This window comes from Puma concolor, chromosome E1 (assembly GCF_028749965.1).
Source record: "Puma concolor isolate L17-30 chromosome E1, mPumCon1.1.hap2, whole genome shotgun sequence".
Classification (NCBI taxonomy): Eukaryota; Metazoa; Chordata; class Mammalia; order Carnivora; family Felidae; genus Puma; species Puma concolor.
The window spans coordinates 23,381,378-23,407,296 of record NC_141680.1 but is presented as its reverse complement, the minus strand read 5'-3'; the positions used below and the strand labels follow the sequence as shown (position 1 = coordinate 23,407,296).

Sequence of the window (25,919 nt, the reverse complement as noted above, 5' to 3'; positions counted from 1 at the left end):
GTTTTCACCTCCCTAAACAGCCCAGGAATCTTAGATGGTTTGTCCGGGCCCTCACATCCAGGAAAAACTACGATTAGAGCAGACCCTGCCCCATAACCTGTGCACTTTGCGCCACGTCCTTCCAGAGCTTGTTGACTATCGACGAGCTGCCACCACCTCTGTCCAGTGTTGCTGTTTATCCCAGTGTATGTGCGTTTTAGTCTTTAACATTTCTTCCTCCCCCAGGGAAAGGGGGATATGTTCCATATCCCCCCAGCCCCCGACCCAGACTCTCGGTCCTGGCAGAAGCTAGGAAGGTGAATGGCAGCCAGCCCGGCTGTCAACACGAAGCACAATTCGGTATGCTGGGTGACCTGCAGTGCTTTAATAAGGGACTGGACCCAGCCCAGATCTGGGGAGGAGGATGCCGAGCAGCTGTAGGCAATAGCTGACCAGACCTGGCCTGTGGCGTCTCCAGGTGAATGGAGCTCCTATCTAGCCTAGGCCCGGGCCCAGGAGTGTAGATTTGGGAGCATCGCCACCAGGCTCTGGGCAGGGTGGTCAGCAGTTCCCTGGCATGGTGCTGGTGGTACATCTCACGATTCTGGTTCCTGAGAGCCCTGGGCTGAGGCTGAAGCTGAAGATAGGTGAGGGGCTTCCCGGGGCCCTCCTTAGTAGGGAAATAGGTATTCCAGATCTTCCAGCTTCCGCATCTCCTCCAACCCGATGGAGACGGTTTTCCGCTGGGGTTCCTTGCGCTGCACGGTGATCTGGATGGGGTTGTTCTCGGGGAAGCTGTTCAAGTCAGTGGCCACGGTTGCAAACTGAAATAAAACAAACTCAGAATTCCATCCCAGACCTGACCCTAGCTCAGCTCTTCATCTCTGCAACCCCCTTGTTGTTTGCCAAATGGGATCTTATGTAGCCTTACCGCCTGTTCGCGGACTCCAGAAACAGGTACAAACCAGTGCCTTCTCTGTCGTGTGAGGTTTCCAACCACAGTTGTCTGGGCCTCTCCTCCCGTGCGCCTGCCCACCTCCCTTCCCTTCTTCGTCCCCCTTTCGCCTCTTCCCTGTGTTTCCCTCGGTGCCCTTAACTTCCTGGCCCACTCACGATTATTATGAGTTGAAGAATCCCAAAAGTAGTGGCTTTGGAAGCTGAACATTACAGAGGTGCTGGTGAATATATCAGTTTGCATTCCCAGTGGGCCCCAGAGTGGTGTAATCCTTAAACCTCCCAGAAGGAAGCAGCCTGGAATTCATGCTCATCCGCCCAGGCAGAAAGGCAGCCAGCAAGAAGATGAGTTGCCTCCAAATCCCCTGACCTCCCGGCCCTCTTCTCCCAGGGCTCACTTTGTAGGGCTTGCACCACTTCCCCACCCCGGCTGTGTTGGCCGCACGGACGGTGAGGCAGTAACTCGTGTTAGGCTTCAGTTCCATCAGCTTGACAGTAGTGCCCAAGATCTTGTTGAAGATCCACGGGCGATTCTTTGTCTTGGGCGGCTCATTGTCTTTTGTCTTGACCACCTCCTGCAACAGGACCTGGTAGAAACTGACCTGCTGCTTGCCCAGGGAATACGTCCAGGAAATCTAGAAGAGACCCCCCGCCACCAGGCTTCCTCAGACCTGCTCCAGGCTGTCCTCCCCTCACCTCCCACCCCCAACCATGGGTCCGAATGCCCCACTCCCATCCCCTGTCCCTCCTGGGGCTGAGGCAGGTCTGATGGAAGGGATAAGGCATGCTACGGGCCTGTAGCATTTGCAACTCTCCCTGGGCAGCCCCACCCACCTCAGGGTGTGCCCCCAGCCCATATTTCTTCTAGACTAGTTGAGAGGGACCTTAGAGATCATCTTGTGCACCTCACTCCTTGCAGATGAGATTACGGGTTCAGAGAAGGCGGGTGGCTGGCCCGTGGTCACACAGAGTGACAGAGCCAAAGTTCAAACCAGTAGTTCCAGAGCCCACATACTTTGTGCTACAACAGTGGTTGCCAAGCCTGGCTAAGGAGCTGGGGGAGTTTTTATAACACTGCAGATTCCTGGCCATGCTGTCTTCTCTCAGGTCTCCCATTACCAATTTCTCCTCCATCTAGGCCAGTGGTTCTCAAAGTTGGGTGTGCATCAGAACCCCCTAGAGGACCTGTTAAAACAGACTGCTGGCCCCCACAGTTTCTGATTCAGTAGGCCCAGGTGGAGGGGGAGGAGAGGAGAATTTAAATTTCAAACATGTTGCCATACGATGCTGACACTGTTGGTGGTCTGGGAACCACACTTGGAGAGACACTGCTCATCTGGGACTTCCAGATTTATCTTCCTAAAATACAGCTCAAATATCACCTTATATCACCAGATAGAAGGCTTTGCAAAAAGCTGTTCTCTACTGCTTACAGAAAAATCTATACAGTAGTCTAACGTTGCAGGACCTCCAAAAAAATGACTCCAGGCTAACTTCCCCCACTCTGTTCCCTGTCCTGGACCTGGAACAGTGCTACTCAACATGAGGCCTATCAGCACCACCTGGGAATTTGTTAGTGGTGCAAATTCTCAGGCCCCACCCCACACCTACTGAATCAGAATCTCTAGGGATGAGGCCCAGGAATCTCATTTTTAAGAAGACGGTTGGCTCTGCAGGCACAGAAAAGTGCGAGAGCCCTACATTGGGACCTGGCTGTTTGCTCCCACTTTTTCCCACCTGTGAGGTGTTGCTAGTGTCAACCCCTCCATGGAATGTCTTTCTCCCATCCCTGGATGTTTAAATCCTACCTCTGCGTCCCAGCTTAAACGCTACCAAAGCCACCAAGCTTATTCCTACACCTGGAAGTAATTTTTCTTTCCCCCTGAATTCCTGGTGGCACTTGATCTGAACTCTGCCCATAGAACTGCATCCAATCCAGCTTGCACTGGAGTGCTTTACAGACATGGCCTCTCTCCTGTGCCAGGAGCGTGAGGTCAGGATGCAGGTGGTAGGCATCTTCGCACTCCCTGTGGAGCTCAGCTCAGTGCCTGGCACACGGGGGCGGCCAGTAAGCCTGTACCTGAAGGCATGAAGAGGGAAACTCACCACAGCCGTGGAGTCGCTGACTGTGTGTTCGCAGATGAAGGGCGCCTCCGGCACATCCATGACCACAGAGGACTCTGAGGGTGTTGAGGTGTCTGTGTCCAGCTCAGGGTTGTCAAGGTCCAGCAGGCCCCCAGGGACTATTTGGGACTTCGATGGACGGGGGCAGAGAGCCAGGTTCCTCTTGTGTGTGTCGTTGCCCATCGAGGAGAGGCTGAGTTTGTTCAGCTCCCCCTCTAGCATCCCTGCAAAGAAGCTGCTGTTGGGCTGGGTCACAGCCAGTTTGATGGGATTCAACAAGGTGGATGAGAGTGGGGAGATGCTGGTGTCGTCAGAGCTGCATTCAGAATCCTCCACTGGCATCGGCTTCCTGAGTGGGAGGGAGACAGGTGAGCCACGGAAGGAGGCCACCCCAGCCCATGCAGCTGGGAAGCTCCCCGAAGGCAGGCCTTGAGCCTGACTCGCCAGTAACCCCAGATGCTTCTGAATAGCTCAGAACATCCTTATCACCCTGCAGCAGTCCATTCAACCCACCAGGGCACTTACTGAAAGATGCAGATTCCCGGTCCCTGCCCTCACCCCCCCGCCCCGCTTTGGGATGCGACTGGGGAAGCTACTAAAGTATCTTTCAACGTTTATTTATTTTTGGGACAGAGAGAGACAGAGCATGAACGGGGGAGGGGCAGAGAGAGAGGGAGACACAGAATCGGAAACAGGCTCCAGGCTCCGAGCCATCAGCCCAGAGCCCGACGCGGGGCTTGAACTCACGGACCGCGAGATCGTGACCTGGCTGAAGTCGGACGCCTAACCGACTGCGCCACCCAGGCGCCCCTAAAGTATCTTTAATAAGATCTTCAGATGATTCTGAGGCATGTGTTCTGAGGCCCAGAATTTGAGAAACACTGCTAAAATCTTAAGTCCTCCTTCCACAGCAGGGTGCAAATACCCTGGGGAATGCCCAAACCAATCTAGTGGGGTATGGAAAAATATCTAAGTGTCTAAATTAAAAATAATTAAGCTTTACTAATACTTGCTACTGTTGAACAGTAATTACTAATTTCTTAGATTTTGCAACATTTAACAATATTTATTAATATGTAGCATGTAAAGTTAACAATAGTACACATAAATATGAATATATTGGGGTAAAAGCTCAAAAACCTTTCTTCCATTCTAATTTTGTTAAATTATGAAATATTTTAGACATACACGAGATATCAAGAATAATATATTAATATATAATAATGCATGGTGATTATAGTTAGTACTACTATACAGTATGTTTGAAAGTTGCTAAGAAAGGGGCATCTGGGTGGCTCAGTCGGTTGAGCGTCCGACTTCAGCTCAGGTCAGGATCTCGTGAACTGTGAGTTCGAGCCCCGCGTCTGGCTCCGTGCTGACAGCTCAGAGCCTGGAGCCCGTTTCAGATTCTGTGTCTCCCTCTCTCTGCCCCTTCCCCACTCATGCTCTGTGTCTCTCAAAAATGAATAAACATTTAAAAAAAATTTTTTTAAACAAAAAGAAGAAGAATGTTGCTAAGAAAGTAGAACTTGAAAGTTCTTATCATAAGAAATAAGTCTATAACCATGTGTGGTGATGGATGGTAATGAAACTTACTGGGATAATCACTTCATAATACACACACGTATCAAATCATGTACACCTTCTAAAGCCTCAGCAGTACAGTTAAAGCCCCTGACACTTGTGTCCCCCTCCTCAGTCTGCATCCTCCTGCTCAGAGGTAACCAGTACAGCACATTCCAAATTTTGTGTTTATTCTTCATGTGTGTTTCTAAAGCTTTGTTACATGTGTACGCTATCCTTACACAAGTTGTTATTTTGCATATTTTAAAACTTCATATAAATAAATGGTGTCATATCCATCAGCAGCTTGCTTTTTTCATTCAACATTGGTTTTTTTTAGATTCATGTGTATTGATACATGTAGTTCTGGTTCAGACATTTTAACTGTTGTACACTTTCCATTACATGGACATTTGTCTTGTTACCAATTCTTTGCTATTACAAAGAAAAACCTTGGACATGTTTCCTTAGTTTATTTTTTTGTTTGTTTGTTTGGTTGGGTTTTTTTTTTTTTTTTTTACTGATGTAGTCCAGAATCCAAAAAGGTTGGGTCTCAAATCTTTTTTTTTTTTTTTCCTTGACCAAAAGGAAGAAAAACATACTACCTGGAATCCTGGGATACTCATACACGCATGTAAAACTGAAACACATTTCACGAACCAGTAATTACTCTATGTGTGATGTGCTCTGGAATTTTCTATTCTTCTGTTTCATTTTTATAATCCTGGTCTCTGTCAACTCCAGTAATGGATCACAACCCACATTTTGAAGAGCAGTGGTATAGCAGGAGCAGTCACTGGGCCTTTGGGGACCAAGTACCCTAACCAAGGTCACAAGGTGAGTTGAAGGCAGAGGTTGAACCAGAACCCAGATCTCCTGGGTCCCATGCCTCACAGCTCCCATCTGCCTCTGGTGCATTCTGGCTCCTCTCCTCTGCTTCTTACCCCATTTCCCCAGCTGCTCCGGACAGATCCAGCAATCAATACACATGCCCGGATCCCTTACTCCAGGCCAACCACTGGCTTCATGGCTGATGGATATGCCAACTTTTCCTTGAGTTCCAGCCCCAAAGACTACCTCCTGAGAAATCCTGATCCGCCCAAACCTTCTATGCTAGCCTTTGGTGAACATTTGCCATAGGTGACTCCCCCAACAAGGCCCTTTGTAGGCTGGAATCTTGTATTTAGGTCACTTATACTTCAGATTGTCCTAATGAGTCTCTATTTATCTATAAGATTTAAAGCAATTTTTTAAGCTAATCTCTACACCCAACACAGGGATCGAACCCACAACCACAAGATCAGAGAGTCACATGCTCTACCGACTGAGTCAGCCAGGCACCCCAAGAATATCTGTTTTAGATTCTCTTTTTCAAAAGAGCAGTGCTGAAGTGGGCACAGAAAGTAGTTAAGTATTGAGCTATATGCTGGACAAAAATTTTTTATGCTCTTCATGACAGCTCTGCTGGATGGGTGTTAGCCCCATTTTGCAAATGAGGGACTGAAGGTCCCTGATCTTAATTAGTCTATAGTCATGTATCTTAAGTGATAGAACTTGGATTTGAACTTGGGCTCCTAGCCCAAGATTTTCCTGTCATATCACATGACATTTCCTACAAGTATCTGTCACTTTAGCCACACCTGCTTACTTATAGGTCCCTTAGGGACTGGACGTCATATCCCTTTCATGTAATCAAGACTAGCTACACAGTTCATGGGGCCACTTCTTCAAAATTATTAAGAATTTCTAGACAGTGACAGCCATGTCTGGTTCCTCAAGGTGTCCTGTCATAGCACAGATTGGGCTTATCATTCTTGATTCTTGCCGAACATCTCCAAATACACACACACACACACACACACACACACACACACACACACACCAGACTGAGAGCTCCTTCAAGGCAGGGGCTGGGTTTTTCAACTCTGCATTCCTAGAACTTGACATTAGGCCAGATACCTTAGAGATGCTCAGAGAATTTTGTGGAACAAACTAAAGAGAACCCAGAATCACTGAGGAAGAACAATAAACTTCAGGCTGACAGCAGGCAGACTATTGGGGGGACATAATCAGGCAGGCAAAGGCACCAAAAGGGGGGACTGAGGAAGAGGAGCCATGGGGAATGGAATGGACTAGGGGTGTCTGTATGGGGGTGTGGGAGTGGGGAGGACCACAGCTAGACAAAGCAGGATAAAAAGTACCGTCAACAAAACTCTAATCCTCGAAGGCCTTTTGGAGCAGGAGGCCTCCAAGCCTCCAAGAACTGATTTGGGGTCAGACATCCAAAGTGCAACCTTTACACGTGCTGTGCTCTTCCCGGGGAGTTCAGGGACCAAGCTGTGACAGGTCAAGGAAGCAGCATTGCTTTTCCGGGACCCTCTCCTTGCCCCTCAGCTCTGGCCTTAGAAAGAAGGAAAGGACCAGACTTGTGTCTTACGGTAGATTGATGGGATCTTCCTCCAAGAAGTTAACCAAACTGCCTCTTGTGGAAAGTGGGAGTCCTTTGGTAGTGACGGTCCTGTTCATAGACTTGGGGTTTGGAAAAGGCTTTGACATTTGATAGAGTGCATTCAGAACATTGAGGTTTTCCTTCTTCAGCATGGCCTCCCCCCCATCTCCCACTTTACACAGTGCCTTTGATGCCATCTTGTCTGTTTGGGGACCGCAGCCGTCACCACACAGCTGACAGGAAGCAGAGAGAAACTGGGGGCAGTGGACCCACCCTTAGTTTGTGTGGGCTGGGGGTGCAATGAGCTGACTTCATAATCACGGCAGAGTGTAACAATTAGGGGCCAGCCTCCCCCTTGATCGGAGGCTGCTGCCGCCCAGGGCCAGTGTTAGGAGTGGGGTACAAGGGACAGGCTACATCATCCCTTGGGCCCCTTCCAGTTTTAATGCTCTGTGGTTACAGCAACACTGTCCTTCTCTTCTCTGAAGATCTCAAAATGCTTACCACCTGTTCCCTTTGGAGCTGCTCTGGGAAGGAGGAGCAGGTGGTAAGAGAAAGGCTCCCGGGGGCAGGTGGGAGTCGGCAGGGGCCCTGGGAGACAGGCAGCACTGAAATGGGTCTCTGGGAGGGGGGAGTTTGTCTCCAGAATGCTGAGGCTCTATATCCAGAAATCCTGGGCAGCAAACCCCAACTATGTCAGTAGGCACAGGGAAAGTCCAGATGGCTCATGGGGTTCACAGCCCACATACAGCCAGGTTTTGCTGCTAGAACTCTAAATGTGCCACATCCTCACCCCGAGCGTCTCTGTGTGTTGAGTGACAACGGTGGATGCTGCACAGGGATACAAATATGGGCCAGACATGTTTCTGTTCTCAAGGAAACCACCTTACCGTAGGAAAACCGACACATAACTCCGGGAGTGGTTAGAGTGGGTTTGCACTCACATGTGGATTTGTCCACTCTAAGTCCCGCTCTGCACCTACAGGTTGTGTAAACCTTTGGCAAGTGACTTCACCTCGCTGAGCCTCAGTTTCCTCCTCTGGAAGATGGGGATAAAAACAGCAGCCGCCTTATTGGATTGTGAGGAGTTGTAAAGTTGTTTTATGTTTCCCAGAGGACGAGGCAAAGCAAAGGATATTTAAAAACGCCAAATCATATCTTCTGTGTTCCAAATCATCAGGGTTTTTGTTGTTAATTCATCCCCCAAAAGAGAAAGTGTTGTTTCAAAAATAGAGCCGCAGATGCCCTCTCTGCTGCTTCTGAGCACCTACCATAGAAATCTGTAATTACCCGGTATCTTGGACTCCTCTTCACTGTCCTCCCCACTAACACGTAGGTGCCTGAGAGTAGGGATGGTCCGTCGGGTCGAACTCCGCGGCCCAGCGTTTAGAACAGAAGCCGACGCCCGGGGGCGCGCAGCACGACCTGCGCGCGCGCCCCCGGAGGCGGGTGGAGGCGTGTGCGGGCGCGGGGCGTGGCGGGCGGAGAGCCGGTCCAGTAGGCAGCGCGCGGCGGGCGCCAGGGAGCACGGGGGTGGAGCGTCGTGGGGCGGGGGACTGGGGACTGGGGACTGGGGGCCGGCTCCCACCCCAACCGCCCTGTCGCCGCACGGCCAGCAGATGGCGCTGCAAGCCAGGTCCTGGCTCCTGGAAGGCGGAAGCGCGGCGTGGCGCGAGCGGCTGGGCTGAGGCGCGGAGACCCGGTGGGGCGCGCCCCCTCCGCGCTGCCGCCTTGCGCCCCTTCTCGAGCAGGGTGCCGCCGGGCGAAGGGAGAGGGCCCCCGCGGAGGCCCGCGGGACGACCAGCCCCGAGCCCGGCGTTACCCGGACCGACCCCCAGGGAACATGGGCGTTCTCAGGGCCGGGCTGTGCCCGGGCCTCACCCAGGACACAGTCCAGCTTCTGAGGAGCCGCGGGATCAAGACAGGTGACCGCGTGCGCGCCACCCAGCTGGGCACAGCGCGGACTAGGCGTACCCGGGAGGGGTCCTCCCCGCTCCCCTGTGCTCTGCCCCGCACCGCTCTGCAGAGCCTCGGGAAGGCGGGAGTGGGGCCAACCGAGCCCCTGGGGAGGGCAGAACCCCTACTGGGTGCCAGGCGCCCCGCCAGGCCCCACGGCTCTGTGCTGTCACGTAGGCCGCCTGGGACTGCCTGCCCCGGGGTAGAACCGTCACCTCGCTTTACAGAAGCGGAAAAGCCACGTGTGGGAAGCCCGGCACCTCCCTTCCTGCCAATCAACCACGTGTGCTTTGTTTTCAGTGGTGGACCTGGTTTCTGCAGACCTGGAGGATGTAGCCCAGAAGTGTGGCTTGTCTTACAAGGTGAGCTATCTCCACGCTACAAACTTGGGTGTCTCTATTTTTTTTTTTTTTTTTCAACGTTTATTCATTTTTGGGACAGAGAGAGACAGAGCATGAACGGGGGAGGGGCAGAGAGAGAGGGAGACACAGAATCGGAAACAGGCTCCAGGCTCTGAGCCATCAGCCCAGAGCCTGACGCGGGGCTCGAACCCACGGACCGCGAGATCGTGACCTGGCTGAAGTCGGACGCTTAACCGACTGCGCCACCCAGGCGCCCCAAACTTGGGTGTCTCTAAATGCTCAACCCTGAGTCAAAGGAGCAAAGGGCTCCCAGAGATTGAAAACTGGGGTGGCAGCAGCGTATGAGACCCTGGGATGCCCCCTCCCTTGGCGAGTCATTGCTGTGTGCTCCGGGCTGCTTTGGGTTGAAGCGATCCAGGCCCCATCTTGAGTTGCCCCCGCCCCTTTCGTAGGCCCTGGTTGCCCTGAGAAGGGTGCTGCTGGCTCAGTTCTCAGCTTTCCCCTTCAATGGCGCTGATCTGTACGAGGAACTAAAGACCTCCACAGCCATCCTGTCCACTGGCGTCGGAAGGTTTGTATTTGGGGAAGAAGGTGAGAGGCTGGAGGACCGGGCTGCCTCCGGTACCGCCTTTCACTCTTGAATCTAGAGAGAGCAGGGTTTTTCAAGCTGTGATGAGGGCAGCATGGGCAGATGGCCAGGACTTCTGAGTTGTCTTACCTTATGACAGGGTTTCTTGACTTCGCACTTCTAATATTTTGGGATTTGTAATCATTTGCCCCAGGGCGGGGGGTGGGGGAGTGTCTGTCCTGTGCATTATAGGATTTTGGGCAGCATCTCTGGCCTCTATTCAATAGATAACAGTGGTACCTCCCTTCTCCCCATGTTGTGACAATCAAAAATGTCTCCAGATGTTGCCAAATGACCCCTGTGGGGGCACAATTGCTTCTGGTTGAGAACCACTATCCTATCACACAAAATGTCAGTATTTCATTATTATTCAGCAGAGCAAAGCAGTTCTTCTCTGGCCCTGCTTCCCATTTCACTGAAGGACAGGGCAAGGAGCACATGAGTAGCTCAGTCGGTTGAGTGTCTGACTTCGGCTCAGGTCATGATCTCACTATCTGTGAGTTCAAGCCCCACATCAGGATTTCTGCTGTAAGTGCAGAGCCTGCTTCAGATCCTCTGTCCCCCTCTCTCTCTGCCCCCTCTCTCACTTGTGCTCTGTCTCTCAAAGATAGATAAAACAAAAAGGATAGGGCGAGAGAACATGGCAAGACTGACACTCATTGAGTGCCTCCTGCGTGCCAGCCACTGACATTAGGTTATGTAATCTCTTCAGTGACCCTGTGAGTTAGTGATGATTAAGCAAGCTTGAGTTTAGCCCTAGAGATTGAGGGGCATGGAGTGGTGGGAAAAGCCCTGAGACACTTGATCGGAGCCAGGTGTGTGCCCCATACCCTGCAGCAAGAGGGGCCAAGGGAGCTTCCGTGGAGGAGTAGTTATATTCTGCTGCGTGGTCTTGGAAGGGAAAGAGTTGGAAGACCACAGCCAGTTTCTGGCCGAGGGAGTCTGACCTCTTTCCTGGCCTGTTCGTGCAGAATTTGATGAGGAACTCTGCCACCAGAAAGGTCTCTGGATTGGTTTGGCCCTTGCTGTTTCCCTAACACGTTCTCTTGGCAAGATTCATACAGCATGGTGCTTCTTCCTCCTGGTTGGCGGTCCGAGTCTCTTACCCCTCAAGCACCGACTGCATGCCTACAGATACATGCGGATTATAGGTGTCCCAGTATGGCGTGGCTCCCGCACTTAATAAATGTGTGGTGTAGTGGGTAGATAGGAGAGCAGGTGAACAGAAGAGAGGTGTACGCATGTGTGGAGGCAGCATAAGGAGGGAGGGATTCACCGGAAGCAGACCTGGCCTCTGGACTTAGAGAGCTTAGAAAAGCAACATGGGCAGAGGAAGCGTTTAGGGAGAAGTCAAGTCATAAATGGTCAGGACTGTGGCTGCAGTGGGGTGTTGTAAAGGAAATCAGAGGGGCACCTGGGTGGCTCAGTCGGTTAAGCGTCTGACTTCGGCTCAGGTCATGATCTCCCCGTTTGTGAGTTTGAGCCCCGCGTCGGGCTCTGTGCTGACAGCTCGGAGCCTGGAGCCTGCTTCGGATTCTGTGTCTCCTTCTCTCTCTGCCTCTTCCCCACTTGTGCTCTGTCTCTCTATATCAAAAATAAATAAATGTAAAAAAAATTTTTTTTTAAAAGAAAAGGAAATCAGAGTGGTTCTGGAAAGCTCTGAGGCAGAGGCAGGCTGTGGGCATTGAGTATGGGCCTTCTCTGAGTGCCAACCAAGAACCCGGCACCATGCTAGCACTCCACAGCACATTATTTCCTTTGTTCTCCACGACCACCAATGGCCACATCACAGGTAAAACCACCATTGGCTAGATGAAGAGACCGGAACTCCGGTTAAGTGACGTGGGCAAGTTCGCACAACTAATAAGTGGCAGACCAGGCTCTTGAGGCCGTACCTGTCACACTTCTGACTCGGACTGCTCTGTCCTGTTGCCTGCCTCCAGGAGGGAGGCCGTGATGTGAAAGTGAGCTGTGGGCACGGAGGCAGAGGTGTGCAGGGTGGACCGGACTAGGGAGGCTCGCAGGAGAGAGGCCAAGACCGAGATAGTAGCAGTGGAGTGCGTGAGTCCCATCGAGAGCAGGTGACAGCAGGAGACGCATTGAAAAGATGCGCAACAGGCCTTGCTACCTGGTGGGATGTGGCTGTGAGGAATCAGATGATATGCTGGGTTTCTGCCCTCCTCACAACGTTCTCTGGACAGTTAATGGATGGATGTAACTTTTAAAAGGGAGGTGGGGAGTTCTGTTGTCACGCTGAGGAAATGCTTCATTAACCCAAATTAAATGAGTTTCTTTGTTGTAGGCCATCTCAGAGCCTGATGTGCAATGTCAGTCTTTACAAGGACAATAGAGAGTGAAGTGGACCTTGTAAGAAGCTGTATTGACTGGGGGAGTCAGGTGATTCCCTGAAGGCTGGTCTCTCTGTATCTCTGTATCTCCAAGGCTGGAGCTAGGTCTCTGTGTTTCTGTATCTCCCTCGTTTTAGAGTAAGACCTTCAGGAAATGGTGAGGTACTTAGGTCATGTTGGAATGAACGGCCGGAAAAGAAAAGACTAAAAGCCAATCCCAAGGGAAAGGGGGAGGCTAACTCCCAGAAATCACTCGGATTCAAAGCAAGTCGTAAGAGCAGGGTGTGCTTCTGCTGCACCAGGCAGGTGGGGCGAGGTGTCTCTCTCTGTCGTCACATGCTCCGAGTTAGAAGTGCTCGGTAGGAGAGTCCTGTGGGCAGTAGGAGGCATGAAATGAAAACACAGGAACACAGCTAAGAAGTCAGCGGAGAGGGGGATTTGAGAATTCCTTATGCAGCGTGGTCCTCGTGGCCAAGAATGAGGTTGATTCTTGTCTGGAGAGTCAGTACCAGTGGTTTAGCCCAGGCTACACGTTAGAATCAAATGGGAGGTTAAGAAAAATTCTGACTTAATTACTCTAGGTCAGTGGGTCCCACACATGTCTGGGCATTAGAATCACTTGGGGAATCTTTAAACATTCCAAAGCCCATGCCTCCTGCAGACCAATTAAATCACATTCTCTGGGGATGGGACACAGGCATCAGTAGGTTTTGTTTTTTTTTTTTAACAGTTTTTGTTTTTTAATGTCTATTTATTTTTGAGAGAGAGACACAGAGCATGAGCAGGGGAGGGGGAGAGGGAGAGGGAGACATAGAATAGGAAGCAGGCTCCAGGCTCCGCGTTGTCAGCACAGAGCCCGACTTGGGGCTCGAACTCCTAAACTGCGAGATCATGACCCGAGCTGAAGTCAGATGCTCAACCAACTGAGCCACCCAGGTGCCCCAGGCATCAGTCGTTTTTGAAGTTCCCAGGTGATTCCACTGTGCGGACAAGTCTGGGAACTGCTGACAGAGGCCTCTTTTTCAAAACTCCTCTGGAGACTTTAATATGCAGGCAGGATTGAGAATCACTAGTCTAACCTAGTGGTTTTCAAACATGCGCACGCATCCAGATCACCTAGAGGCCTTGTTGAAATCAGATACAGTCTCCAGTTTCTGATGCAGCAGATGTGGGGCGGGGCCTGAGAATTTGCATTACACACCAGTTCCCAGGTGACCCTGTTGCTGCTGGCTGGGGACCATCCCAGGAGGACCGCTGCTGCTGCCGTGATGGAGCTAGGGATTGTCTGGTCCCAGCGGGAGAAGCCACAGGCGACTGGAGTGGTGATAAGAGCGTTTTGACTGGCAGGGACGTGTGCCTATAATCACGGAGTCCTTGGAATTGAAATAGATGGGGTATTTACTGAGGTGATGCTTGGAGTACACAGGAGGGTCAGGGGAGGTCTTCCAGAACCTTTGCAGAGTACTGGGGCCTGGGAAGGGGTTTGCAGGGCTGGGAAAGGGATGCATGAGGTCAGGACATGGAGCCATTAGTATGGGCTGTGGTGTAGATAGAGAAGCTTCAGCCCACAGGTCGGGCAGGGAGTGGAAAGTGGTTAGTGACCTGTTTCATCGTGGTTCAAGGACAGGATGTGGATTAGGAATTGGCTGTGTCTTGAGTTTATCCCAAGGCTTCTGCAGCCAAGGTTTTGGCAATATAGGAACTAATTGGTACTTTTCTATCACTTGCTTCTCTGGGAACATTCATTGTTCATCTCCTGTGTTTCTGGCACTATGCCAGTGTCGGAGCCTAGTCCTTGCCCGTGGGTGCTCTGGGCCAAATGGGGAAGACAGACAAAAACAAGCACATAGAAAATAATTACCAGTTCCTAGAACTGAGTGAGTTCAGCAAGGCCTCAGGATACAAGATCAGCACATAAAAATCAATTGCATTTCTGTATACTGAAAATGAACATGTGGAATTGGAAAATTAAAACATAATACCATTTACACTTGCCCCAAAGAAAATGAAATACTTGGGTCTAAATCTAACAAAGCAGGTATGGGAGCTGTATGCTGACAATTCAAACTTGGTGATGAAAGAAATGAAAGATGACCCAAATAAATAGAGAGACCCACTATATTCGTGGATTAGCAGAGTAAAGATGGCAATTCTCTACAAACTGCCCTAAAAACTTCATGCAGTTCTTACCAAAGTCCCAGCGGATTTTTTTTGATGGTAGAGATAAGGCTTATTCTAACAATTAAACAGAAAAGCTAATGATGTAGGATCACTAAAACAATTTTAAAAAAGGATAAAGTTGGAGGAATCAGTCTGCCACATGCTAAGGCTTACTATAAAGCAGTAATCAAGACTGGTGTGGTACTGGCCACACAAAAGACACAGATCAGTGGAGTGGCGTAGAGAACCTAGCAGTACACTCACAGATATGGCCAACTGATTGTTGACAAAGGTCCAAAAACACTTCAGTGGAGGAAGGATATAATCTTTCAACAATGGTGCTGGAGCTGGTGGGCATCATGGGGTAATAAGTATCCCTAAACCCCTCATCTCACACAAAAATTGAAAATGGATCATGGACTTAAATGTACAACTGTCAAGCTTTTATCTTTATTTTTATTTTTCAAGATGTTATTTAAAGTAATCTCTGCACCCTACGTGGGACTCAAACTCACAACCCCTAGATCAAGAGTTGCACCCTCCGACTGAGCCAGCCAGGTGCCCTAAGACTGTCAAGGTTTTAGAACAAAATACAGAAAATCTCTGGAACTAGGGCGAGGCAAAGGTTCTTGGATGTGACACCAAACGTGTGATCAATTAAAAAAAGATAAAATTTTTAATCAAAAAAATAAAAACTAGTCAAAATTTAAAACTTCTGCCCTGCAAAAGAGGACAAAAAGACAAGCTATAGACTGGGCACCGTATTTGCAAGCCACATATTCAACAAAGGACTTGCATCTAGAATATATAAAGAATTCTTAAAACTCAATGGTGAGGGGCACCTGGGTATCTCAATCAGTTGAGCATCTGCCTCTTGACTTCAGCTCAGGTCATGATCTCTCACGGTTCATGAGTTCAAGAACCATGTCGAGCCCCACTTCAGTCTCTGCACAGAGCCTGCTTGGGATTTTCTCTGTCTCTCTTTCTGTCTGTCTGTCTGTCTGTCTGTCTCTCTCTCTCTCTCTGTCTCTGTCTCTCTGTGCCCCTCTCCCACGTGTGCACACAAGTTTTCTCTCTCCCAAAATAAATAAATAAACTTAAAAAAAAACTCAATGGTGAAACAATCCAGTTAGCAAATGGTCAAAAGACATGAACAGATATTTCACCAAGGAGGACATACAGGTGGCAAATAATCACATGAAAAGATGTCAAACATTATTAGTTATTAAGGAAATGCAAATTAAAACCACAATGAGGGGCACCTGGGTGGCTCAGTCAGTTAAGCGTTTGGCTCTTGATTTCGGCTCAGGTCATGATCTCACAATTCGTGAGTCCAAGCCCTGTGCTGGGCTCTGAACTGACAGTACGGAGCCTGCTTGGGGTTCTGTCTCCCTTTCTGTCTGCCTCTCCCCCATTCATGATCTTTCTCCCTCCCTCCCTCCCTCCCTCTCTCTTCTCTCTCTCTCTCTCAAAAATAAATAAATAAGCATTAAAAAAATAAACAACAAAACAAAACCACAATGAGATATTACTGCACACCTACCAGAATGGCTACAATAAAAAGTAGTGATAGCAGCACCTGGCTGGCTCAGTCAGTTAAGTGTCCCAACTTCGGCTCAGGTCATGGTTTCACGGTTAGTGGGTTTGAGCCCTGCATCGGGCTCTGTGCTGGCAGCTCAGAGCCCGGAGCCTGCTTTGGATTCTGTGTTTCCCTGTCTCTCTGCCCCTCCCCTGTTCATGCTCTGTCTGTCTCTCTCAAAAATAAACAAACATTTAAAAAGCAGTGATAAATACCAAATGCTGGTAAGGATATAGAGAGACTGGATTACTCATACATTCTTAGTGGGATAGTAAAATGGCATAGCCACTCTGGAAAATCGTTTAGTAGTTTCTTAGTAAAATTAATATATGGTTACCACACAACCCAGAAGTTGTATTCTTTTTTTTTTTTTTTACACTTTATTTTTAAGTAATCTTTATACCCAATGTGGGGCTCGAACTTTCAACCCCAAGATCAAGAGTTGCATGCTCTACTGAGTCAGCCAAGCACCCACTAGGAGTTCTATTCTTTTTTTTTTTTTTTAACGTTTGTTTATTTTTTTTTTATTTTTTATTTTTTTTTGGACAGAGAGAGACAGAGCATGAACGGGGGAGGGGCAGAGAGAGGGAGACACAGAATCAGAAACAGGCTCCAGGCTCTGAGCCATCAGCCCAGAGCCCGACGCGGGGCTTGAACTCACGGACCGCGAGATTGTGACCTGGCTGAAGTCGGACGCTTAACCGACTGCGCCACCCAGGTGCCCCAACGTTTGTTTATTTTTGAGAGAGAGAGGCAGAGTGCGAGTTGGGGAGGGACAGAGAGAGAGAGGGAGACACAGAATCCGAAGCAGGTTCCAGGCTCTGAGCTGTCCGCACAGAGCCCGATGTGGGGATTGAACTCACGAACTGTGAGATCATGACCGAGCCAAAGTCGGACGCCCAACCGACTGAGCCACCCAGGCGCCCCTAGGAGTTCTATTCTTACACATTTATTCCAGAGAAACAAAAACAGGTTTACACAAAAACCTGTACACAAATGTTCATAGCAGTTTGATTCATAATTGCCTCAAAGTGGAAACAGCTAGAACAGACTTCAATGGGTGGGTGGTTAAACACACTTGGTACATCCTTACCATGGGCTCCTTCTCAGCAATGAAAAGAAACGGCTATGGATACAACAACTTGGATGGATCTTAAGGGAATGATGCTGAGCAAAAGAAACCAGCCACAATGGCTGCATACAGTGTGATTCTATGTCCATAACATTCTTGAAACAACATGATAGAGATAAAGAACAGATTGGTGGTTTCCAGGGGTTAGGGGAGTAGGGGTTGAATGGAGGGGTGTGGCTATAAAAGGGTGGCTATAAAGGGAGCCTTATAGTGATGGAGACATTCTGTGTCTTGATTGTGGTGGTTGCATAAACCACGTGTGATACGATTCCATAGAACTGTACGTGCACACACATAACACTGGGGATATCTGGATAAGCTCTGCAGATTGCACTAGGGTCGCCTGGCAATGTTGTACTGTGGTACAGTGTATCTTACAGTGCAGGAGGCTGCCGTTAGGGACAGTGTGAGGCGAAGGGTACATGCAACACCCCTGTACGATTTTTTTTGTGCAACTTCCTAATGAATCTATAATTATTTCAGAGTTTAAAGGAAACCCACAAGGGACTGAGATTCAGATCAGGAAGGAGGACCTTTTGATGGGGCAGCGGAGACCTCTGTGGGGAGTGATCTTTAGGCTGAGAGTGAACAGATGAGGATGGCCCCAAGCAGGATCTTGTAGCCGTGCCCTCTTTCCCCAGAGATGTTCAGATCATCTGGGCAGAACCAGTGCTGGGAAGGAATGTCTTCCTTTTCTTCTTGGTTCCTACTCCCCTCTGTTCCCTCCAGTCCCCTGGGTTGATTCTCATCCTTCCTCCTCTTCTTTCATCAGCCTAGACAAACTGCTTGATGCTGGTCTCTACACTGGAGAAGTGACTGAAATTGTAGGAGGCCCAGGTAGCGGCAAAACCCAGGTACATGTGCGGCCAGCAGCCAGGAGGATAGGGGGAGGTGGGTGCATAGCTCCATATCCCTCAGGGAGCTTCTGCCAATGTGCTTGTGACTCAACTTGGAAGAGAGAGGATGGGTGATGAGGAGTGGGGCTTGAACTTGACTCGATCGTGTCACTGGGATTTGGACAGGATTTGGTGGGGAGTTCTCATTTTGGGGGCTCAAGTTCTCCCAATGCCTTGTCTTTTCAGGTATGTCTTTGTGTGGCTGCAAATGTGGCCTATGGCTTGCAGCAGAATGTTGTATACGTTGATTCCAATGGAGGACTGACAGCCTCCCGCCTCCTCCAGCTGCTTCAGGCTAGAACCCCAGATGAGGAGGAGCAGGTAAGGGGTAGGAGGGTTGAGTTCCTTTGAGGTTCTGACACAGAAAGACCCAAGTATCCCTTATACTGCAAGAATTATGGCCATTTGGATTAACAGTCATTTCTATTAATACTTCCTGTACTCTTCAAGCTTCCCCTGTTATGACATTATCCTAGCTGGGATGCTACCACACTGATCTCCCAGGTAATCCAACCCTTGCGCACCCTAAGTCATGGCTGGCAAACATCCAGCATCTGTGTTTCCTTCCCATTGCTTGCCCTCAGCAGACGTTCCTAACCAGACCTGCCAGTCGTACTTCCCTGACTGCACTCTGACTTGGCTTTGTAGGTCAGCACCCGGCAACCACCAGTGTGAGAACTGGCCCAGTAGACAAAACCCATCTGCCATCTTGGACTTGAGTCCTTATGTCTAGATGCGTCTGCTCAGGTTTAAAATCCCTCTTTAACTTGCTTGATCCCCTGCTCCCTCTTATTGAAAGCCCCTCCTTCTCTTTCCCACCCCTTTAGGCAGGAGCTCTCCAGAGGATCCAGGTGGTTCGTGCGTTTGACATCTTCCAGATGTTGGACGTGTTGCAGGACCTCCGAGGCGCTATGTCCCAGCAGGTGAGCCTGCTGTTCTGTCCCTTCCTGCTTCACCCAACTTGCCAGGGCGATCTGTATGTGGGCAGGTGCCCTACGACAGACTGTTTGGAAATGCAGATATGCAATCTGGTGACTCCAGCTGTGCATGCCACTTCCAGGATGGGACTCCTGAGTGCTAAATCCATTCCTGAGTACCTCATTGTTTACATGCCCATCTTTCCCACTAAACAGTAAGACCCTTGAGTGCAAGGATCATGTCATACTCATTTCTGCATTCATTCCCCCACAGGATCAGCTAGGATTACTTTCAGCTGCAAGTGATAGAGTCTGCCTGACAGACACATGAACCTTGAGGACATTTAATTATCTCACATGAGTCTGGAGGTTGGCTGGTCCACAGTATCAGGGCTCTAGGTTGGTGTGTCTGATTCTCTTGCTCTTTCCCCTCATGATTGCAAAGTGGCTGCTATAGCTCTAAGCCTTATGTCTTCACACATCAACCCCGGTGTTCAGGGCAGTAATAGATGGCCCCTTTTCTGCACTTCTCTCCTTTTATCAGGAAAGAAAAATCTGTCTTCAGAAGCCACTAGTAGACTTTGCTTTACATCTAGTTGGCCAAAACAGAGTTTTATGTGTATCTCAGACTAGGAGTTGGGCCCACTTTCCATGATGTCAGGAGATTTCTGCCCAGTACCTGAAAACCTTCAGAATCCTGTTAACAAGGAAGAGGAGTTTAGAATGGCATTTGGATTCGTACTGCACTATACTTGCCTAGGTACTTAGGATTTGGTGCACTGATTTATGAGCTACTAGATTTAGAAAGACATCTTAGAATATTCATTAAATATTCATTAAAATTCATTAAAAAAAGAAAAAAAAAGAATAGCTCAATTCATGTTAAACTCTGACCCCAAAGCATAACATGTGCATGTAAAGTAAATCATTTTTACAAACTTCAGAATGTACTGAACAGATACTTGCCATAGGAGCCATTTTTGATTATGACCCATGTGTGTTGAGACATGAAGTCAAGTAGCCTTGATCTAATCCAACCCTCTATTTCTAGAGATGAGAGTGAGGGCCAGAGAAGTTTAGTAAGTTATTTATAGTCACCACATAATAAGGATAAGAACTAAGCGAATAACCCAAATCTCTCAACTCCCAAGTCAAATGACTGTATTTTTTACTGGAAGACCGTTATGATAGTATATATCCTATTGTATAACAAATTACATAAATTTAATGACTTAAAGCAACACATGTTTACTACCTCACAATTTCTATGGGTCAGGAGTCTGGCACAGTTAGCTGGGGCCTTTGCTTAGGATCTCAGTAGTCTGTAATCAAGATGGCAGCTGGGCTGTGTTCTTATCTGGAGGCTCAACTGGGGGAGAATCCACTTGTAAGTTCACTCAGGTTGTTGTCAGAATTCATTTCCTAGTGGGGTCCAGTTTCTTGCTGGCACACTGCCCCCTGTTGTCTGCCATGTGGCCCTTTCCATAAGCAGTTCACAGCATGACCACTTGCTTTCAAGACAGCACAAGAATGAGAGCAACACGCAGTCTCATATAACATAATGTAATCTTGGGAGTGATGTTTCATTACCTTTGCCGTATAACGTAGCCTAGACAAGAGAGTAACATTCCAACACCTTTGACACTGTATTAGTCAGAAGCAAGCCATAAGACTCACCCGTAGTTGGGGGGAGGGGATTATATGAGAGCTTGTACACCTGGAGGTGGGGGTCAAGGGGCTGCTTTAGGTTTTGTCTGCCACGGATGACCTGATAACTCCATAGTTGCCAGCAGTGAGAGCCTGGCTGTCCCCATTTTAGCCAGAGATTTCAACCTGCTCTCCCAGAGTGAGGAAGAGTTAAGCTGATTTCAGCTTTAGCTTCTCTTCTGCCGTCTTCTCTTAGACAAGCTGATGGCCGAGAGTCAGAAACTGGAAGATGAACAAAGACATGCAAAAGACAGGCCAGATAATGCTGAATATCCAAGATCTGGTCGGCATGAAGTGAGAAAGAAAGCTGTAGAAACAGAATCAGCAAATGACTTGGATATAAGGAGTAAGGGAGGTTAGGTCCAAGATGCTAATGCTTGTGTAAAGACAAAAGTTTATGGTTTTAACAGATGGCTGTCTATATAGTCTATATTTAGAACCACTTCAGATGCGGAAGATGAGGCCCTAGAGGCATGATGATCTGGAAGGAGACAGTGAAGTAAAGAGAAGGCTAACCCTTTAGCACAGGGAGTTAGGAATTTGGGGAGTAGGAAGGAGAGGGAGAAGAGGGACCTGAAAAGATGGTGGAGGGCTGGCCATCAGGAGAAAGATGGCTTCTAAGAAAATTCGGGACTGGAGCACCTGGCTGGCTCAGTCAGTAGAGCATGTAACTCTTGATCTCAAGGTTGTGAGTTCGAGCCACACGTTGGGTATAGAGATTACTTAAAAATAAAATCTTAAGGAGTGCCTGGGTGGCTCAGTCGGTTAAGCATCTGACTCCTGGTTTCGGCTCAGGTCGTGATCTCACAGCTCGCGGGACTGAGCCCCACATCAGGGTCTGCACTGACGATGCTGAGCCTGCTTGGGATTCTCTCTGTCCTCTCTCTCTGCCCCTCCCCTGCTCATGCACTCTTTCTCTCTCTCTCAAAATAAGTAAATACACTTAAAAAATATAGTAAAATCTTAAGGGGTGCCTGGGTGGGTCAGTCGATTGAGCGTTCAGGTCTTGATTTCGTCTTGGCTTGTGATCCCAGTGTCATGGGATCGAGCCCTGAGTTGGGCTCCACATGAGCATGGAACTTGCTTAAGATTCTCTCGGGGTACCTGGGTGGCTCAGGCAGTTAAGCACCCTACTCTTGATTTTGGCTTAGGTCATGATCTCACAGTTTGTGAGATCAAACCCTGTGTGGGGCTCCATGCTGACAGCTGGGAGCCTGCTTGGGATTCTGTCTGTCCCTCTCTCTCTCTGCCTCTCCCCTGTTCACATGCTTTCTCTCAAAAGAAATAAACATTAAAAAAAAGAAAGATTCTCTCTCTTCCCTCCTCTGCTTATCCCCCTTGCATGTGTGTGTATATGCTCTCTAAAAAATAAGATAAAATAAAATAAAATCCTAAAAAAAGAAAAAGAAAATTCATGGCTAGGGCTATAGAACTTGGAACAGGGATTTTGCAAATATATTTTGGTATATCTGTGATGTCCTTTGATTTAAAACCTCTCTCTCCACCCAAGTCTTCAGTAAAATCTCTCATACCTACATAGGAGGTGGGGTGGGGGGACTGAAAGTCCGTGAAACCTGCACAGCTAATATTTGGGGTTGGGGAACTTACTTCTTACCAGTTCCGGATAGAGGAACAATCTTGTCCTGTAATGGACACCCCCTAGAGACTAACTGGTTCATGGCACCTGCTTCTCCCCAGGTGAGCAGTGCCTCAGCGACTGTGAAGGTGGTGGTTGTGGACTCGGTCACTGCCGTGGTCTCCCCACTTCTGGGAGGTCAGCAGAGGGAAGGTAAGAGGTGTGGCAGAGCCCACAGTCCGGGACATGACCTTGCCTCCCAGCTCTGAAATCCAGTCCCCATCCAGCCTAGTCCCGGGTGCCCTGCTGCCCTCGCCCTTTGCTTCTCTTCCAGGTTTGGCCTTGATGATGCAGCTGTCTCGAGAGCTGAAGACCCTGGCCCGGGACATTGGCGTGGCGGTAATGGTGAGGAACTGGGCTTGGCCAGCTTGCTGCTTTTGTGTCTGATCCCAGGGCTTTGCCAAGGGGGCACATGAATTCAATTTATAATTCAGTTTCTAGGCTGTTTACTTCCCTTAAATGGCAACCTCTGAAACCTGAAAGTGGCCCTTTAGGAAAGGGTCCTGGCCCAACTTCCCTGGGTCATCGAGCACTGGATTTTGATGGGATTGGACGTAAATAGCCAAGGGGTCAAGGACAGTCTTGTTTTTCTTTTTACTTTAAGACAGGTTTATTCGGGTATAATTCACACAGAGTAACTCTCTTCTCATTTAAAGTTTGGCCAACAGATACTAATGTATCCAGTCTTGTTACCCTGGCACAATCAAGATCTCGACTATTTTGGTCACCCCAAAAAGGTCACCCAGCCCCAGACAACCACCAATCTGGTTTCTATCTCAATAGTTTTGCCTTTCAAGTCTGCATGCTTCTCATAGGGCAAAATAGTTAAATATAGGAATCAAATTTGCAATAAATCTCCACATCCACAGAAATCATATTAATATTTTTGTATATCTCCATAGGATCTTTTTTCTCTGCATATATATCTATACGTTTAACCAGCTTTCCAACTAAACTGTAACCTTGTTTAAAAAAAAAAACTCAGGGCACCTGGGTGGCTCAGTTGATTAAGCGTCTGACTCTTGATTTTAGCTTAGGTCATGATCGCACAGTTTGTGGGATCGAGCCCCATATTGGGCTCTGTGCTGACAGTGTGGAGCCTGCTTGGGCTTTTCTTTCTCCCTCTCTCTCTGCCTCTCTCTCTCTCTCTCATAATAAATAATTTTTTTTTTAAAAAACTCATTCCATTTCCCATGTCTTTAGATGTTTTAAGAATGCCATTTTTAGCAGTTATATATTTTATCTAATACCTAGGTTACAGGGGTCAGCAAAGTTTTCTGTAGAGGGCCAGACAGTAAATAGTTGAGGCTTTATGGCCATACGGTTTGCATCACAACCACTCAACTCTGCCTAGATAGCATGAGAGCAGCCATAGACAATACTTGAGCAAAAGGGCATGGCTATGTTCCAGTCACATTTGATTTTCAATAACAATTTTGGGCCACATTTGGGTATTAGTTTGCCAGCCCCTCGTATACCATAATGATCTTGGGGCCTGTAGGTCATTCCTGGTTTTCCTCTTATTTTAAGGAAGACGCCAGTGAACAACATGCTGATACCTAAATCTCTTTGCACATTTCATATTATTTCCTCGAACTCCTGAAAGTATATTCCCTGGGTCAGGGTTGCATGCATTTTCTTTTTCTTTTTTTTTTTTTTTTTTAATGTTTATTTACTTATTTTTGAGAGAAAAGGAGCACACACAAGCAGGGGAGGGGCAGAGAGAGGTAGACACAATCTGAAGCAGGCTCCAAGATCTGTGCTGTCAACACAGCACGACAGGGAGCCCGATGGGGCCATGAGACCATGACCTGAGCTGAAGTCAGACACTTAACCAACCGAACCACCCAGGCACCCCGAGGGTGCATGCATTTTTAAATGTGTAGATGCCAACTAATTTCCAGGGAGGTATTCTCATTTCTACACCCACCAGCAGTGTTCTTGAGTCCCAGGGCCTCCCTCTCCTGACTTTAGAATTAACGTGATCACCTGCTTGTGCCTCTGGCTCAGGCAGTGGGGACTCGGTGACGAATAAGCCACATCCCCTGCCCCTGGTTGGGGTCTGGTGGGGAGAATCTTATTAAGAGGATGCTGTGAGGCTCAGGTCGCCTACCTATGACTATCCTGGGCAGAGTAGAACGGACTGACCAGATTACGACCTCCCTTTCAAAGCTCCCCCAACCTCCCCACACACAGAGGCACTCCCTGACACAAAAGGCTGGGTGGACGTGGTCTCAGGATGCCTGTCTGCTGGGTCGGGGAAGCCCGCTGCTGGCTTCCCTTCAGCAAAGTGCAGACAACACTGCTTTTCCCAGACACATGCCCCATCACCTTCTGTCCAAGTCCAGCCTGAGGCATTGTGATTTAATGGAAAGAGTTGAGCACAAGTGAGGACCCACGGTTCTTAACGCAAGACCTGCTGTTACTAACTTATGGAGCCTTGGGGAAGTCATTTCTCTGTGCGAGGCCTCAGTTTTTTCTACACTTGCATTAAGTCTTTGATGCTTTCTTCCCCAGGTGACCAATCACATGACCCGAGACAGGGACAGTGGGAAGCTCAAACCTGCCCTTGGACGCTCCTGGAGCTTTGTACCCAGCACCCGGATTCTCCTGGACATTGAGGAAGGGGCAGGGATGTCAGGCAGTTGGCGCAGGGCCTGTCTGACCAAATCTCCCCGTCTGGTGAGCCAGCCCCAGGGGAAAGCCAGGAATCGGCCCAGATGTCTTATAGAGACATCTTGGATGCTGAGACCCTGCAACCAAAGTGGCCACCGGCTTGGGCTGCTTCACTCAAAAACTTACCTTTCCCTCCTGTCTTCTCCCAGCCAACAGGTTTCCAGGAGATGGTAGACATTGGAACCTGGGGGACTCCAGAGCAGAGCCCCACGTCACAGGGAGATCAGATGTGACTGTTCTACTGATTGGGAAAGGGAGGGCCATCATGGGCCCCCCAACTCTGTGCACAGTAACACCTGCTGTTCACTGCCATCCAGCGCTTGGGATTCCAGTCGAAGCTCTTGGGCTGGACAGAAGAGGCATCTCTGTTTCTGCAGCCTCTCTTTCTGTGGAAACAGAGCTACAGGCGAGAGAGGTGCTGTGGTGGAAGGACCCAGAAATCCATGCCGGTGCCAAGTTTTCTTCCTTGTTTCTATCATGTATGTTTCCAGTGGGAGCTGAGTTCACCCTGGCTTAGGGCATTTCTGAAGAGGCATGCTAGTAACTGAGCAGAACCCTGTGTGTCATCGTTGTGCCTGCACTCCATCCTTACACAGTGATTGAGCCATGAAGCCTCCGGCTTGCCCCCGCTTCTCTCTGTTTTGTTTGTTTTTGTTTGGGGGTTTTTGGCCTCTGTTTTTCCATCCATAAGATGGAGCTCCCCTAGCTTTGTCTCTGAGGTACTAGGTGGAAGTGCCCTTGTAAATGCAAAACCTTTATCTATGTCATGTTCTGAAAAATACAAAGACGAAATTCCCTGAGCCCCAAAGCCACCTAATTTCCCCCCAGAAGGTTGTTTTTCAGTTTCCCCTAG

General features: G+C 48.9%; 2 protein-coding genes across 3 annotated transcripts; one reads left to right on the top strand and one right to left on the bottom strand.

Annotated features, from left to right (window-relative positions):
• Positions 1-342: 342 nt before the first annotated feature.
• FNDC8 (fibronectin type III domain containing 8) lies at positions 343-7,477 on the bottom strand. 2 transcript variants are annotated; one of them, XM_086686650.1, is made up of 4 exons: positions 7,058-7,477; positions 3,040-3,406; positions 1,359-1,568; positions 343-803 (listed from the first exon to the last, which is right to left on the bottom strand). In XM_086686650.1, the coding sequence occupies exons 1-4, from the start codon at positions 7,264-7,266 to the stop codon at positions 651-653; spliced, it is 939 nt and encodes a 312-aa protein (XP_086542776.1). In that variant the 5' UTR covers positions 7,267-7,477; the 3' UTR covers positions 343-650. The 2 variants fall into 2 exon arrangements, with proteins under 2 accessions (XP_086542776.1, XP_025774015.2); XM_025918230.2 differs by having other exon boundaries at positions 1,332-1,568; positions 7,058-7,420.
• Positions 7,478-8,692: 1,215 nt separating this feature from the next.
• On the top strand, positions 8,693-25,866 carry RAD51D (RAD51 paralog D). The gene is made up of 10 exons (XM_025917372.2): positions 8,693-8,994; positions 9,326-9,387; positions 9,840-9,958; positions 18,007-18,088; positions 18,317-18,451; positions 18,958-19,053; positions 22,453-22,543; positions 22,665-22,735; positions 24,908-25,072; positions 25,216-25,866. Exons 1-10 carry the CDS (start codon positions 8,913-8,915, stop codon positions 25,297-25,299), a joined length of 987 nt encoding a protein of 328 aa, XP_025773157.1. The 5' UTR covers positions 8,693-8,912; the 3' UTR covers positions 25,300-25,866.
• Positions 25,867-25,919: the final 53 nt, after the last annotated feature.